Raw genomic sequence first — 16,018 nt, forward strand, 5'->3', positions numbered from 1 at the left:
TCTTACAGTTTAGGGACCATGAGTCCAAAATCAAGGTGTCAGTCCGGTTGGTTCCTTCTGGAGGGTCTGAGGCAGCGTCTGTTCCAGGCTTCTGTCCCGGCTTCTGGAGGTTGCCGACAATCCTTGGCCTTCCTTGGCTTGTAGACGCATCCCTCCACTCCCCGGCTCTGTCTCCACACAGCCTTGTCCCTGTGTATCCCTATGTCTGTGTCCACTTGTCCTCTCCTTCTTCTTCTTCTAAGGGCGGCAGACATTGGATGAGGGCCCACCTTCATCCAGCATGACTTCACTGTAACTTGATTACAGCTGCAAAGACCCCATTCCCAAATAAGATGACAGTCACGGCTATTGGAGTTAGGACGGGAGCATATCTTTTAAAAGGGGCACACGATTCAACACACAACAGTGTCTTTTACTTTACACAGTAGACTTCATCCCCCTTCAGTAAAAGAGTGTTCCTTTTCCAGCGTCGTCATTTGGGCTGACGTCTCCCTTTGCCTTGTTTTCTCTTTTTTTATTGTTGTTGTTGTTGTTTTTAATGTTTGCTTATTTTTGAGAGAGAGAGAGACAGAGCATGAGCGGGGTAGGGGCAGAGAGAGAGAGGAAGACACAGAATCCAAAGCAGGCTCCAGGCTCTGAGCCGTCAGCATAGAACCTGACGGGGGGCTCGAGCTCACGAACCACGAGATCATGACCTGAGCTGAAGTCGGATGCTTCACCGACGGAGCCGCCCCGGCGCCCCTGCCCTGTTTTCTAAGAGGCTCTGAGAAGTCAGGAATCTGCCAGCCGTGTCCATTTGCTCAGTCAGATTTGCCACAGAGACCTTTGAAGTGAAATGTCTGCTTCTTGTTGCTGTCTCTGACCTAAGCCTCCAAGGAGTCATTCTGAGGCCTGATTAGAATTAAAAGCGTAAAGGAAATCTCGGTGTCTTCCTGGCCCATGTCCCTGTGTCCCTGTAGACCATCAGGCTTTAGTGATTTTCACAGGGGTGTATACATCAGGATAAAAGCGCGGCCCCATGTAGAATGACCCTTTCATTTTTTTTTCTTTTCCCAACAGAGTAATGCAATTAAAACGTACAAGTATAATGCCTTTACCTTCCTACCAATGAATTTGTTTGAGCAGTTTAAGAGAGCAGCCAATTTCTATTTCCTGGTCCTTCTTATCTTACAGGTAATGCCCTTTGATATCTTAAATCTGTTTTGAGTTACGATGACTCAGTAACATTTAAGTTGTGGACACATGTAATCTTAAAAGTTGTTGTATTAACATCAGGCTTTTTGCACACAAGGAAACAGTGCCTCATACAGAACCAGCTCGACAATGTTAAGTAAATAGGGAAAGGAAGCAAATGGAAAGAGTTTAATTCTATATTTAAAAAAAAAAAAAATCAGTTGCGTACTAATGTGAATGTTAAAACTGGTTTCCCTGAAGTGAATACAATTAAAACCTTCACATTGTACAATTATGTGTACCCTAAAATTCTATTTATTGTGTGCCTGCCCTTTGTTTTTCATGTAGGTGCTTAATTTCGTCAAGAATATTATTTATTTGTACCAATGTTTGGGTCATAATTCTCAATAGATTATTTTTGTGAATTGGTTTTTGTGTTGACAAAAGGCCTATTCCTTTCCCGAGGCTGTTTTTTTTTTTTTTTTTTTTTTTTTTTTCTTGATTGTGGCAAAGGATCCACTTATCTAGAGAGTGTTAATTTTACCTATCTAGAAATCGTTGTTATAATCGAGGGAACTCTACACCCTCTAGTTACCAGACTATCAACATTTAGCACTTGACAACACGCCTTGGATTTGGAAAACCGTCTCATCTGCTGGGATTTACCGAAGAGGGTTTCATGCAAATGGGAACATGTGTGTGTCCGGGTGGGGATGGGGGAAGCAGGGAGCGGCGAGGAAGCAGAAGGGAGAACCGGATCCCCAACAGATTTAGTAGGATATGAGATCTACTGGCTTGACAGTATAGAATGTTCCTGTTACCAAGAGGGACCTTTGAAACCAGCCCACATGGAGACAAACACTAAAATTTGAAGGTACTGCTATGTCATAAGTGGGCCAGTCTTCCCTTCTTTCCTTCTAGCAAGGAAAAGGGGGAGTTACATTGATAATACTGTGGCAAATGATCGTTCTCTCTTTCGACCAACCCCCAATCATCTTCTCTTAAGATCTAGCAATTTAAGTTAAAGTGATAGTAATAGCTTTAGACAGCCCTTTGCTGGTTACTTCACTTAATTCTTGTACTCTGTGATGTAAATGCTATCATAACCTCCGTTTTCAGAGAAACTGAGGCCCGTGAGGCACCGGAGCTTGTTCAAAGTCCCAAAGCCCTAAGCGAGAGACTGGGGCAGGACTTGGATCCAGGAACTTCAACGCAAAGCCTGTCATTTTATTGTTTTTATTTATTATTATTTTTTTAAATTTTTTTTTTTTTAACATTTATTCATTTTTGAGACAGAGAGAGGGCATGAATGGGGGAAGGTCAGAGAGAGAGGGAGACACAGAATCTGAAACAGGCTCCAGGCTCCGAGCTGTCAGCACAGAGCCCGACGCGGGGCTCGAACTCACGGACCGTGAGATCATGACCTGAGCCGAAGTCGGATACCCAACCGACTGACCCACCCAGGCGCCCCCAGCCTGTTGTTTTAATGACTATGTCATGTGACCTGATGATCCGTAGGATGGTTACAAGAGATCTTTACTAAACTCACTTCCCAATCTTTTGTTCCAACTTCAAGGCCGTCTTAATGGAGGCAAGGCTTCCTCCGAGGCCCAGCGCAATCACTGGCTTTCAGAGGCAGCTGCGACCTGTTGCCGTCCTTGCCTCCATCATGAGACCCTCAGAGACCACTGTCTAAGCAACCAGCAGGGGACAGCCTGCTACATGGATTCCCTATAAAAGCTGAAGGACTACTTGTCCCAGCTCCCCACACGGCCCTCCCTGCCATTAGTTATGATTTTCACAAAGAGTTTGGAGCAGTTCTCTTTTAGCCCCCCTGGTGTCCAGTTAAGGTCGCAATGAGACAATTTCAGGAGCCGCTGTTCTCTGGGGCCTGTTCCAGGAGGCCATAAGCTAGAGAGGGCGGCAAGAAGGTGGTCGGCTGGAGGCTTCGGTGACTTTCCTACCTGCCCTACAGGACGTAGGCTTGGAGGTTAGAATCAGCAGTTACCTGTAGATGCCGTGCCTTCGTGGGCACACACGTCTAATTGTATTTCTTTCAGGCAATTCCTCAAATCACGACCCTGGCATGGTACACCACCCTGGTGCCCTTGCTCCTGGTGCTGGGCATCACGGCCATCAAAGACCTGGTGGACGACGTGGTAAGGATTTCTGGGGCAACTTTCTCCTCCCTGCTGTGAGCTTATTTTAGTTTGGCGTTAATATCTCATGTTTGGAGAATATTCAAATAACCTTTCCCCTCCTCTCTTCTAAAGGCTCGCCATAAAATGGATAATGAAATCAACAATAGGACGTGTGAAGTCATTAAGGACGGCAGGTACTGTGTCTTCCTTAACTTAGTTACAAGAACAGAACGGATAAGTATGTCTAGAAACATACTCAGAGATAACCATTCCAAACTTGGAAGTCTTTTGGCATAGCAGCCTTTTCGTTGTATGAGTCTCTCTTAACTTATTAAGACTTGGTACCCTCCTTGTGACCCAGGGGCTGCAGCCAAACTGGGTTGTGAGCACTCGTCCTTTGAGCCCCGTGGCATCAGCACTCGTGTGTTTTCATGGCTCCTTCAGCCTGGAGCTCCCATCTCTGCTGTTCCCAACTTAGGTGTTCGGGACTTTGCTCGAATGTCTTGACCCCCCCTTTCCTGGTTCTCCCTTCACTGTGCAATCAAGACCTTGTCGCTCTCATCTTATCAGAATTATTTGTGGGGGGCAGGGGGTGCCTGGGTGGCGCAGTCGGTGAAGTGTCTGACTTCAGCTCAGGTCACGATCTCACAGTCTGTGAGTTCGAGCCCCGCGTCGGGCTCTGTGCTGACAGCTCGGAGCCTGGAGCCTGCTTTGGATTCTATGTCTCCCCCTCTCTCTCTGTTCCTCCCCTGCTTGTGCTCTATCTCTGTGTTTCTCAAAAATAAATAAATGTTAAAAAAAATTTAAAAAAAAAAAAAAAAAGAGAGAATTATCCGTGTAGGTGTCTTCTCTTCTGTCCTGAACTATTAAGTTTCTCAAGGGGACTGTCTTTCAACGTTTTTTTTTTTTTTTTTTTTTTTTTTTTTTTTTTTTTATTTATTTTTGGGACAGAGAGAGACTGAGCATGAACGGGGGAGGGGCAGAGAGAGAGGGAGACACAGAATCGGAAACAGGCTCCAGGCTCCGAGCCATCAGCCCAGAGCCTGACGCGGGGCTCGAACTCACAGACCGCGAGATCGTGACCTGGCTGAAGTCGGACGCTTAACCGACTGCGCCACCCAGGCGCCCCAAGGGGACTGTCTTGATGGTAACTGGTTGTTTTTTGTCCATCAGAGTCTCCAACACACAGAAAGGGCTCAATAAATGTTAAATAAATATTGTCCACTGTGACCGACGTGCCAACTCAGAGACCAGTAATGAGTTGTTTTTTGAGCAAGCGCCTAGAGGCAGAACCACAAAGTCAAGTGCTAAAAATAGCGACTAAGAAAATGTCGAGTCGCTATGATGTCCACCTGAAACTGTAGGATATTGTATGTCAATTATACTTCCCTAAAAAGAAAAAAAAATAATGATGAAGGCCCAGTTCAAAGACTTTTTTTGTGGGGCGCCTGGGTGGCTCAGTCGGTTGTGCTTCCGACTTCGGCCCAGGTCACGATCTCACCGTCTGTGAGTTCGAGCCCCGCGTCGGGCTCTGTGCTGATGGCTCAGAGCCTGGAGCCTGCTTCGGATTCTGTGTCTCCCTCTCTCTCTAACCCTCCCCCACTCATGCTCTGTCTCTCTCTGTCTCAAAAATAAAATAAAACATAAAAAAAATTAAAAAAAAAAAAAGACTTTTTTTGTGTCAACACTGAGAAAAATAAGGTGATTTGCAGGCACTGTTCCACTGTGTCTAATTTGGAGATAGACTGCGTCAGCCTATAAATCTGTTGGGATGGCTTTTTTTCCCCTCCCAAATAAATGGATTCTGTTCTGAAGGGTACTTTTCAAATCACTTAGAATTGCTCTGATGAAGAGCAGTAGGTTCTTAGCCAGCCCGCACAACTGTGGCCATGGCTCACAACCTGGCTGACTCCACTGGTAAAGAGTAGCTCTGAGTGGCCTTGAATTTGGGGGTCAGAGTGCATATCTGGTAGGGCCGCGGCTCCAGCTCCCCCTAGAGGAGGGTCAAGCCTGTGTGGGGACTTGGGCATTGTGGGGCAGGGCAGCGGGACCTCCCAAGGGGAAACCAGATGTCACAGTGGAAAGGCTCAACGCAGTTGCCACTCACACCCCCAAAGAGCTGTGGCAGGAAGGTTCTTAACTTGCTCGTTTATAATTTGACACCCATTTGCAAATTCTAATTTACAGTTTTAGAGATGCTGAAATCTAAACTAACTACGACTTAATTTATTGAAAGATAAGCCAAATTCTTTTTTTTAAATCCTGAGATGGAGAAGTGTGTGTTCAATTCTAATAAAATTGGTCATGCTGGGGTATAAGTATATATTTAAAGTGTATTTTAAATGAAAAGACACTGTCTCAAAAATAAATAAAAACATTTAAAAATTTTTTTAAAAAAGTCGGGAGGGGGGCACCTGAGTGGCTCAGTCGGTTAAGTGTCCGACTTCAGCTCAGGTCATGATCTCACAGTCTGTGAGTTCGAGCCCCGTGTCGGGCTCAGTGCTGACCGCTCAGAGCCTGGAGCCTGCTTCAGATTCTGTGTCTCCCTCTCTCTCTGCCCCTCCCCTGCTCATGCTCTGTCTCTCTCTGTCTCAAAAATAAATAAAAACATTAAAAAAATTTTTTTTAATAAATGAAAAAACAACTGTAGTTTCATTCTCCAGGTCTCTCTTATCCATGAATTAATGGGAGGACAAACATAGTAATTGGAGTTCTGCCTCCGAAAATACTAAGTTTATTAGTTGTGATAGATTCATAATCTCTGTTATGGGTATCTTTTCTATGTGTGAAAAGTTTTCACACAGACCACTGTATTTTAAAACTTTTTAACATGTTGATTTGTTAGACATTTAAATGGCTCTTTCCTGTGAAACTTAAGACAGAAAAATAGTCATCTGTTTAATTTTATTTTTCATTTGATCAGTGTCCTTATTAGGCTTATGAGAAAAGCAATGCGTGCTCAATGAAAAGGTAACTTAATAGGGAGGAGGCATGCTCTAAAGTTCCCTGAGGATTCCAGGTGGCCGGTGCAGGAGCCAGAATGTGTTCCTGTCCCGGGACCACCTGGGTCCCGCGTCCTGAGCAGGTGGTTGACAACCCAGAGGCAAGAGAACAGGAGACTGGAAGCACAGGACGTGAGCAAAAAGATAGGAGGAGCCCAGTAGCTCCTTGCCACACGTTGAGTAGCCCCATCGAGCCTTCCTGCCATGACGCCACATGGAAAGAACACATCAAAGTCATTACCATCATCACCGCTCCCTTCAGAGGATACTGTGATTCACGTGACCACTTCATGGGGTTTCATCATGAAATTGGCCGAAGTTTCAGGAAACCTTTTTTCTGTGCTCTTCACGTTTCCCCAGCAATCATTGGCTCCTAGAGAGAATAATTCCAAATCCTTTGCCAGTAACTTTTGAAAGGCCGGTAAACTCTCATTCCTTTTGACATTTAGGTTCAAGATTGCCAAGTGGAAAGAGATTCAAGTTGGAGACGTCATTCGGTTGAAAAAGAATGATTTTATTCCCGTAAGTGAAGAAGCCCCGCGTCCCTCATCTATTATCCTCCCGTCTTCCGCGGGCGCTCAGTTTGGCCCTGGGGATGTCTGTATCGTTGATGTGTCTTGTTTTGCACAGGCCGACACGCTGCTCCTGTCCAGCTCCGAGCCCAACAGCCTCTGCTACGTCGAAACAGCTGAACTGGATGGGTAAGCGGGTCTTGGCTGGGCCCGTTTTCAGGCCGACCGTTAAAGGCGCATTCGTTCCATCGAAAATTGCATCAGAAGAGAAGCCCCGAGATCTAGCCTTGCCTCTACCCCTTGCTGGCTGTCCCGTGGTGTCCCTAGCAGACCAACCTCTCTTTTTTCAATTCCGTCTGTAAAGTGGGGCTCTCAAGCCTGCCCTTCCCCCCACTCGTAGGGAGGGTTGAAAGGGATGGACACCTGAGCCCTTTGCGTACAGCTGAGCAGCGTCCAGACACGTATGAAGGACGATCACAGTAATGAATTTCCGAGAAAACAGATTTTTTAAAGTGCTTGTCAATGGACAACTCTGAGTTTTCCCTTTGTTGGTTTTGGTTAGTATAGGAGCCCTTACGGGAATCACGTTCTGTTTTTGACCAGTTTTGAATACATTCATTCACTGAGTGCCTGCTAAGTTGCATTAGCTTCATGTGTTAGCTCACTTAATCTTCTCAGCGACACGATGAGATTATTACCTTGACGTTGCCCTTGAGGAAAGTGAGACACAAGGAGGTGAAGTAGCCAGCCCGAGGTCACTTAGTAAGTGGCAGGGCTGGGACGGTGCTCGCCTGTGCTGGCTGCCCAGGTTAGTGTCTGCATCGCCCCCTCTGACACGAACACCCTTCCTCATACCCTCGATGCGCGTAACTTGTTTGTGGAGCGCTGAGATCATCTCGGTGCAACCAGGTCTGTCTTTGGTCTATAAATTAGTCAGGTGATCAGTCATACCTATAAAACAGCTATTATCCCCATGAGTGAGAGACTCGGAAGCTTTCCGAAGGTAGCAAATCCTACGTGCCCTGTCGGAACAAACAGAATGGGGAGGTCGAGGGCCACAGTCAACTTCTGAATATATGGAAACCCCAGAGTCCATCTTCGTGGAGGCTGCAGAAGGATGTCTGTCATGTGCAGACAGCATCGCCGTCCCGATGCCCAGCCTGACTCTCTGTGTCCCTGAGCACACACCTTCCCTGCTCGGTGGGTGGGACATGCCAAGTATTGGAGGGTAAGGTTCCCACCTCCTTTCCTAATTTTCTAGATAGAAGTATCTTTCAAAAATAGGGGATCCAGGGGCGCCTGGGTGGCGCAGTCGGTTAAGCGTCCGACTTCAGCCAGGTCACGATCTCGCGGTCCGTGAGTTCGAGCCCCGCATCAGGCTCTGGGCCGATGGCTCGGAGCCTGGAGCCTGTTTCCGATTCTGTGTCTCCCTCTCTCTCTGCCCCTCCCCCGTTCATGCTCTGTCTCTCTCTGTCCCAAAAATAAATAAAAAACGTTGGAAAAAAATTTAAAAAAAAAAAAAACAAAACAAAAATAGGGGATCCAGTTGTTCACTCTGGAAAATAATAGGTTGATAGAGTCCAGGCACTTTCCATAACAAATACGTCTTGTAGAATCATCTTAATGTGAAGAAGCTAAATTTTTTTTAAGTGTATTTATTTTGAGAGAGAGAGAGCAAGAGAGAGGGTGCACCAGCACATGAATGGTGGAGGGGCGAGAGGGGGGGGGGGGGAGAGAATCCCAATGCGCTGAGCCTGATGTGGGGCTCAATCTCACAACCTTGAGATCATGACCTGAGCTGAAATCAAGAGTCAGAGGCTTAACCCACTGAGCCACTCAGGCACCCCTAGAAGCTAAGTTTTTAAATAGCGGTGTGGTAGTTAAGTCTAGACTGACGGTAAGAGGTTAGTAAGAAGGAGGACAGGAAGCTTGTAAATGCCTCCGTCCCATTCATAGTGCTCCACAAAAACAAACAGCAAAGGGGACCAGCATCTTCCAAGTCAGGAGTTTTTCTGTAGTTCAGGAAATAACCTCACTAAACTCCAAGTTCCAAGGCAAACTGGGCGTTCGAAAATAGGAAAAGCTAACGATCTGGCTTCTGCTTCCAGGTATACCTAACGTTACTTTGCACAATTTTTCTTATGTGCCTTTTTGAGATCCTGAATTTGTTCCTTCAATTCCTTTTCTCCCTCTCCCTTTAGAGAAACCAATCTCAAGTTCAAAATGGCGCTGGAAATCACACACCAGTGTCTCCAGAGAGAAAATTCACTGGCAGCATTTGACGGTTTGTGCAGACGTGCCTTACTTTGTTTTCAAGTTTAGTTGCTCAACTCAGTCCCAATTAATTAAAACCAGAAAATCTTTCATGTGTGACTACTTATGTGAATCACATTTTTCTGAAGGTTTCGTTGAATGTGAAGAACCCAATAACCGACTGGATAAGTTTACAGGAACACTGTTTTGGAGAAACACAAGTTTTCCTTTGGATGCTGATAAAATTTTATTACGTGGCTGTGTAATTAGGAACACCGACTTCTGCCATGGATTGGTGATTTTTGCAGGTAATTTCAGAGTTTCTTGGGAAATTGATGTGATACGTGCTTTTAAGATTTTTTTTAATGTTTGTTTTATTTGTGAGAGTGAGAAACAGAGCACAAGCAGGGGAGGGGCAGAGAGAGAGGGAGACACAGAATGCGAAGCAGGCTGCAGGCTCTGAGCTGTCAGCACAGAGCCTGATGTGGGGCTTGAACTCACAAACCGTGAGTTCATGACCTGAGCTGAAGTCGGACGCTTAACCAGGCGCCCCTGATATGTGCTTTTAAGATTTAAAGGAGGGGATTGCTCTTCTGTTCATTCTCCATCGAAATGAAAGGAAGCATTGATTTTGCCAACTATTGATTGTATCGAATTTTCCATTTTTAGGTGCTGACACGAAAATAATGAAAAATAGTGGGAAAACCAGATTCAAAAGAACTAAAATTGATTACTTGATGAACTACATGGTTTATACGGTATTTATTTTCCGTTTCAGTAGATGAGAGGCTAGACTACTATCTTTTACTCTAATTTTGTTGTATGTTTTTCTTACGTAGAGAAATCTTAACCTCTGCAGGCCAGGTAGAAAAATGCGTGAGGCATTCCAAGAGAGAGAACTCTCTTACTTTTCCTCAGAAACGCCATATTCTAATCGGAGAATCCTTTTGGGAACCGAAGTTCCACTTGTAGGGTCCCCTGAATGGTTGAGTATTTCGTCAACTGGAGTGACCAGTTGGAAAACCAGGGAGCCTGAGATAAGTTAGTGGGGCCGGGCTCCTGTCAACATAAGGTTGATTTTACTGCTATTAGTTTCCCACAGGGGTAGTTCTCTTAAAAGCAAACTTTCCTCCCCAGCATGTAGTGTACAAGTCTAAATATAAGGCAAGGCTAAATATAAAGTGTGTTGAGGGCCCCCAAGACCACCCCCAGGTTTGGTGATTCCCTGGAGGGACTCACAGAATAAAACATCTAGTTGCCCTCATAGCTGTGACTTATTGTGACTTATTTACAAAGCAAGATCAGCAAAGGCAAAAGGCTCATGAGGCAAAGTCTGGAGGAAGCCAGGTGCAAGCTTCCAAGAGTCTTCTCCCAGTAGGGTCACATGGCAAGACACCCTCAATTCCCCTAGCAACAACGTGTGACAGCCCATGTGAAATGTTGTCTCTACCAGGGAAGCTCATTGGAGACTCAGTGCCTGGGGTTTTATTGGGATCTGGTCACACAGGCCCCATCTGCCAGGGATGTACCAAAATTCCAGATTCCCTGAAGGAATGTAGGGGATCAGCATAAACCATATTGTTTTACACAAACAGACACCATGAGCCGTTCTTATCAGGGAATAAGAAATAAGGAGAGGAAGGGGGAGGAAGAGAGGAAACTCTTCCAAAATCTAAGTTCCTAGATGCCGGCTAAAGGCCAACCTTGCAAGCAGGACAGCGTCTCAGGTCCAGCCCCAAGATGTTGGGCAGTGCTCCAATTTCCCAGTGAGAATTAATTTTTTTCCCAAGTATTTAGCTTAATTTGAATGCGTAAGTTTTTAGAGACGTCAAATACTTACCATACTTTAATTACATACACACATTTAAAGTCGTATAAAAGTAATACATTAAAGAAACAGCTCTTTTTTTCTCTCATCTCCCATTTCGTGAAAACTTTTCATGTGCATCTTCCGTGTCATTGTCCCGGTTATGGCCAGAGTACTCACGACGAGTTCCTCTCTCATCCTGAGCCCTGTGGTTTTGAGATCTAGCACTTTTGGAATCTGTGGCCAGAAATTTCAATCTGTCCTTGGAAATCATCTTCCTACCACAATTATCCGAATACCACTGGGATGGCCGACTTTTGCATTCATCCCAGAAGTATATACTCATCATTTCCGTAACAGAATACTCACTGTACCGCTTCAGAAATGGTCTAAACCTTAAGTGGTAATGAAGTCTTCAGGGATAATTACCTGAATCGGGGTGAAATTCCCTTATGTTCTCTTTTCAAAAGTTATTTCCATCAACTATTTTCTATAAATGTCCCAGTTCAGTGTTATCTGAAATTATGTCATCCTAAGGTATCTTCCCCCAACAGTATGGTATTATTCAAAGTAAAAGTAATTGATAGGATGCCCGGTAATGTGAGAATGTTTAAGCATTTGAATACAAGACACCAACCTTCTCTTTCGAACAATAGTTTTGGGAAGAAAACTGCACCTATATGTATTATGTAGGCTAAATCAACCGACCGTAGAACTCAAATAGGCTTTCAAAGCCTTCGTAGGCGCTGTTTTTCCCTTAAGTGTGTTGTGTTTACAGACTACTAAGTTATCATAAATGTGCTGGAGTATTGAGTGAGGTTAATTAGCATCTATGAGATTCTGGGGGTTGGGGGTTGGCGATCCATCTTCCAAATACACTTCAGTGTGTTATGTCTTCCAGATCTTTGTTGTTCTCATTCTGCTTTCTGCTGGTCTGGCCATCGGCCATGCTTACTGGGAAGCTCAAGTTGGCAATTATTCTTGGTACCTCTATGATGGAGAAGACTTTACACCCTCCTACCGTGGATTCCTAAATTTCTGGGGCTACATCATTGTTCTAAACACCATGGTGCCCATCTCTCTCTATGTCAGGTAAGGCTGTCCTCTCTTCGGCCTTTTGCTTTAAGGAAGAATGCAGTACATTTTCCCAACTTTGCCCCTTCATCTCTATCGATCAATGTTTCAAAGGCCATACGGAACAAGTAAGAAAATAGCTTCATTTCAGAATTGGGGGTAATATAGGGTGAGAAAATTAACTTTGGAGTGTCTGTTCTGTGCCAGGCACAGCACTTTGTATCTTGACCACTTTATAGATAAAGACAACCGGGGTTCAGAAGTCACTCACTTGGTAAGATTGCTTCTCAGTGGACTCAAAGCCCAGGCTTCAGAAAGGGCCTTGGGAGAAAGCTGGAGATTTAGACTGACATGGGAAAACTTAGTTGTTTTTCTTTTTAGGAGCCTTCTTAATCTCTGCTCTGTGTCTTCCTTATTACCACCTGGTACATCCATTGCCTGGAAAACGCTTGCTGGGAATGCCTCTCTCCCTGCCCTCATTCAGCCTCTCAAAATGTTCTGTTTCTTATCTTAATCTGAACCATAATAAAGGAGTCAGGGTCATATCTGTGACAAACAGTGATCACCTTGCTGAGTGAGATTTCTTCTTGTTCTTCTTCTTTTTTTTTTTTTTTTTTTTACTTTTTTCTTTCTTTACTGTCAAAGTTCGCTGTCAGTCATCGATTGGATTTTAGACCATTGGAAGAGGAGTTGTGCCCTGGAATATCCCCAGCAGCCAGAGTCTACCTTGACCTCCAATTAAGTAACAGCCCAGAGACATACAGGATCACATACACTTCTGTAATTAGGAGCACTTAGCTTATTTTAATTTTATTACATGTGCATTTGTTTTATTTTTAATCTTATTACATGTCGTTAACATTGCTCGTTCACTAGAAGGTAGAGCCCTGGGGAGCCATGTGTTTGCAGTCGCTTTAAAAAAGGAGAAACAACCACAGAAACCTGAGATAAGATTTACCTTTGTGGAGGGAGCTATTAAACAGATTATTTTGTCTAAAACTGTGAATGCATGTTATAAAATAAACTGTGTATGTCGTTTTTGGTTTTAGAAAGTCATGTCATGTAAATGGTTTCCTTCTTTCTCTTAGAAATAAAGGTCCTTCTACGGCACAAGGTGGATCAGGTCGTTCTGCTTTGTTTTCTACCCTTTGTTTCCATTTCATTCAGGATAAACTCATTATGGAGGCCACACTGTGACCCACGAGGCCCAGCATGGTCTTGTGCTGTTCATCCCGTCGTTCCTACAACCTCTTATACGTCCACTTCCTCCTTGGTCTCCCCCAACTTTAGCCTCCCTGATAGTCCTCACGGGTGCCAGTACCTGCCACAGAGCCTTTGCACCTGCTCTGGTCTCCATCTGGAATGTTCTTCCCTCTTATCTACATAGTTGCGCTTTCATTTGCTTCAGGCCTCTGCTCAAACACCACTCCGTCTTAAATATCACGCTATCCCTTATTCTGTTCTCACCCTGCTTTGATTTTCTGGGGGGGATTTTCACCACATGATAGAGGTACAGGTTTGTGGATTTGTCCCCATTAGAAGGCAGAGGTTTTGTTGGGTTTGTTTCCCTGGGGAGCCCCCCCCCCGTACCTAGAATGCTGTCTGTACATGGTAGGCACTCAGGAAATATTAGCAGGGGAAGGGAGGGAGTTCTTTTTCCACCTCTTTAACTTATTAGAAAGACATCTTTTGCCCAGTTAACAGTTGCTGGATATGTAAACAGCTTCCTTATAACTGAGATATGTTTAATCCTTTAGAGTTTTCAAATTGTGATGATTCCTTTAGACTGTCTTATTTGGGACAGTCTATAACCTTATAAGATTTTAGGGGGAAAAACACTATGTTTTTTCAAGGTGTGGAATCACAACGTAGGGGTCATTTGCCAAAAGCACACCGATTCTGTAACCTAGTGGAACCTCATCGACAACCGGGGGCAGAGGTAGACATGGGAATGACGGGGACAGGGGTGAACACGGCCATTCCAGGTGTCCCGAGTGTGATGGGAATGAGAGAAAAGAGAGTAGAGATTGCCACATTGTCACCATGTCCCTGGTCCCACAGGGCTGTGTTCTGAACGTGGGGTGCTGTGGCCAGATGTTGTCAGGAATGAGTGGGAAATCGCACCAAACGAGGTGCGTTGACCCTGAAGCTCGAGAAGGAGGTGTCTGGTCGGGAGAACCCAGAGGCTTGGCCCACGGGCCACCACGTGGCTTGTCTCTTGGCAGATGAGCAGCTCGCCGTGGTGCGCACAAGTCGAGACAAAGCTCGCCGCCTGCCTCTCGTGTCAGAGAGCACCGTCCACGCTAATGTGTTGTCTTGCCTTCCTAGCGTGGAGGTGATCCGTCTGGGACAGAGTTACTTCATAAACTGGGACCTGCAGATGTACTATCCTGAGAAGGACACGCCCGCCAAGGCGAGAACCACCACGCTGAATGAGCAGCTTGGGCAGATCCATTACATCTTCTCTGATAAGACAGGGACGCTCACGCAAAACATCATGACTTTTAAGAAGTGCTGCATCAATGGGCAAATATATGGTGAGTGGAAGCCATCGCTCCATCCCTGAGCACGCGTGACCAGCACGTGCCGTCCCAGAATTGCTGGTGCCGTCCGGGCGCACGGCCCCGGTGGCCACTTGGGGCCGAGTCCTGAAGTGGCTTCGCTGGCGGCACTGGGAACGCACGCGTGGGAGAGGTCAGAGGTCAGAAACAGGCACACACTCCTCAAGAAATCAGACACAAAATTACCATGTGATCTGGCTTCGGAGGGGATCCCGAAAACACCAAAAGCAGGGACCGGAAGAGATCTTCGCACAACTACGGTCATACGAACATTATTCACAGTAGCTAAAGTGTGGAAGCAACCCAAGTGTGAGTCAGTGGATGAGCGGATAAACGAAATGTGGTCCCACATACAACGGAACCTGGTGTAGCCTTAAAAAGGAAAACATTCTGGGGCGCCTGCTTGGCTTGGTCAGTTGAGCGTCCAACTTCGGCTCAGGTCAAGATGTCATGGCTCACGGGTTTGAGTGCCATCAGCACAGAGCCCGCTTCGGATGCTCTATCCCTCTCACCCTCTGACCACCCCCCCCCCCCCTCATGCTCTGTCTCTCACTCTCTAAAAAATAAACATTTTTAAAAAATTATTAATACAGTGTTTTACATTCTTTCGCCACAGTACTTAAAAAAATTTTTTTTTTAATGTTTATTTTTGAGAGAGCATGAGCAGGGTAGGAGCAGAGAGAGAAGGAGACACAAAATCCAAAGCAGGCTCCAGGCTCTGAGCTGTCAGCACAGAGCCCGACACGGGGTTCGAACTCATGGACCACGAGATCACGATCAAAGCCAAAGTCGGACGCTTAACTGACTGAGTCACCCAGGCGCCCCTGAAAAATAGACATTTGAAAACAAATTTTTTTTTAAGAAAGGAAAACATTCTGACACACGCTGTAGTGTGGATAAACCTTGAGGACCCAGTGCTCAGTGAAATGAGCCAGTCACACAAGGGCGTAGTTAGTATGAATCCACTTATATGAGGCCTTAGAACAGTCAAATTTATAGAGACAGGAAGTAGAATGGGTGTTTGCCAGGGCCAGGGGCAAGAGAGGATGCGAAGTTATTGTTTAATGAGTACAGAGTTGCAACTTTACCAGATGAAACAGCTATGGAGTGATTGTATCTAGTGTCACTGAACTACAGACTTCAAAATGGCTAAGGTCTGGGGCGCCTGGGTGGCTCAGTCGATTGAGCGACCGACTTTGGCTCAGGTCATGATCTCGCGGTTCGTGAGTTCGAGCCCCACGTCGAGCTCTGTGCTGACGGCTCGGAGCCTGGAGCCCACTTCGGATTCTGTGTCTCCCTGTCTCTCTGCCCCTTCCCCACTCATGCTCTGTCTCTCTCTGTCTCAGAAATAAATAAACACTAAAACAAAAATGGCTAAGGTCAGGGTGCCTGGGTGGCTTAGTTGGTTAAGCATCCAACTCTTGATCTCAGCTCAGGTCATGATCTCAAAGTTCGTGAGATCAAGCCCTGTGTCGGGCTCTGTGCTGGCAGCATG

The 16,018-nt window shown here is 45.6% G+C and overlaps 1 protein-coding gene across 2 annotated transcripts in view; it reads left to right on the forward strand.

Moving 5' to 3' along the window:
- ATP8B1 (ATPase phospholipid transporting 8B1) overlaps positions 1 to 16,018 on the forward strand; it is a 128,034-nt gene that overhangs the window by 81,998 nt on the left and 30,018 nt on the right. For both annotated transcript variants that reach the window (XM_058691974.1, XM_058691975.1), the window contains exons 4-13: positions 1,060 to 1,173; positions 3,234 to 3,332; positions 3,447 to 3,508; positions 6,766 to 6,838; positions 6,947 to 7,017; positions 9,030 to 9,112; positions 9,231 to 9,389; positions 9,751 to 9,839; positions 11,790 to 11,980; positions 14,291 to 14,499. In XM_058691974.1, coding sequence (XP_058547957.1) covers positions 1,060 to 1,173; positions 3,234 to 3,332; positions 3,447 to 3,508; positions 6,766 to 6,838; positions 6,947 to 7,017; positions 9,030 to 9,112; positions 9,231 to 9,389; positions 9,751 to 9,839; positions 11,790 to 11,980; positions 14,291 to 14,499 — 1,150 coding nt within the window. The remainder of the gene's footprint in view (positions 1 to 1,059; positions 1,174 to 3,233; positions 3,333 to 3,446; positions 3,509 to 6,765; positions 6,839 to 6,946; positions 7,018 to 9,029; positions 9,113 to 9,230; positions 9,390 to 9,750; positions 9,840 to 11,789; positions 11,981 to 14,290; positions 14,500 to 16,018) is intronic.

The sequence above is a fragment of the Neofelis nebulosa genome, chromosome 11 (genome assembly GCF_028018385.1).
Source record: "Neofelis nebulosa isolate mNeoNeb1 chromosome 11, mNeoNeb1.pri, whole genome shotgun sequence".
In the NCBI taxonomy this organism is placed as follows: domain Eukaryota; kingdom Metazoa; phylum Chordata; class Mammalia; order Carnivora; family Felidae; genus Neofelis; species Neofelis nebulosa.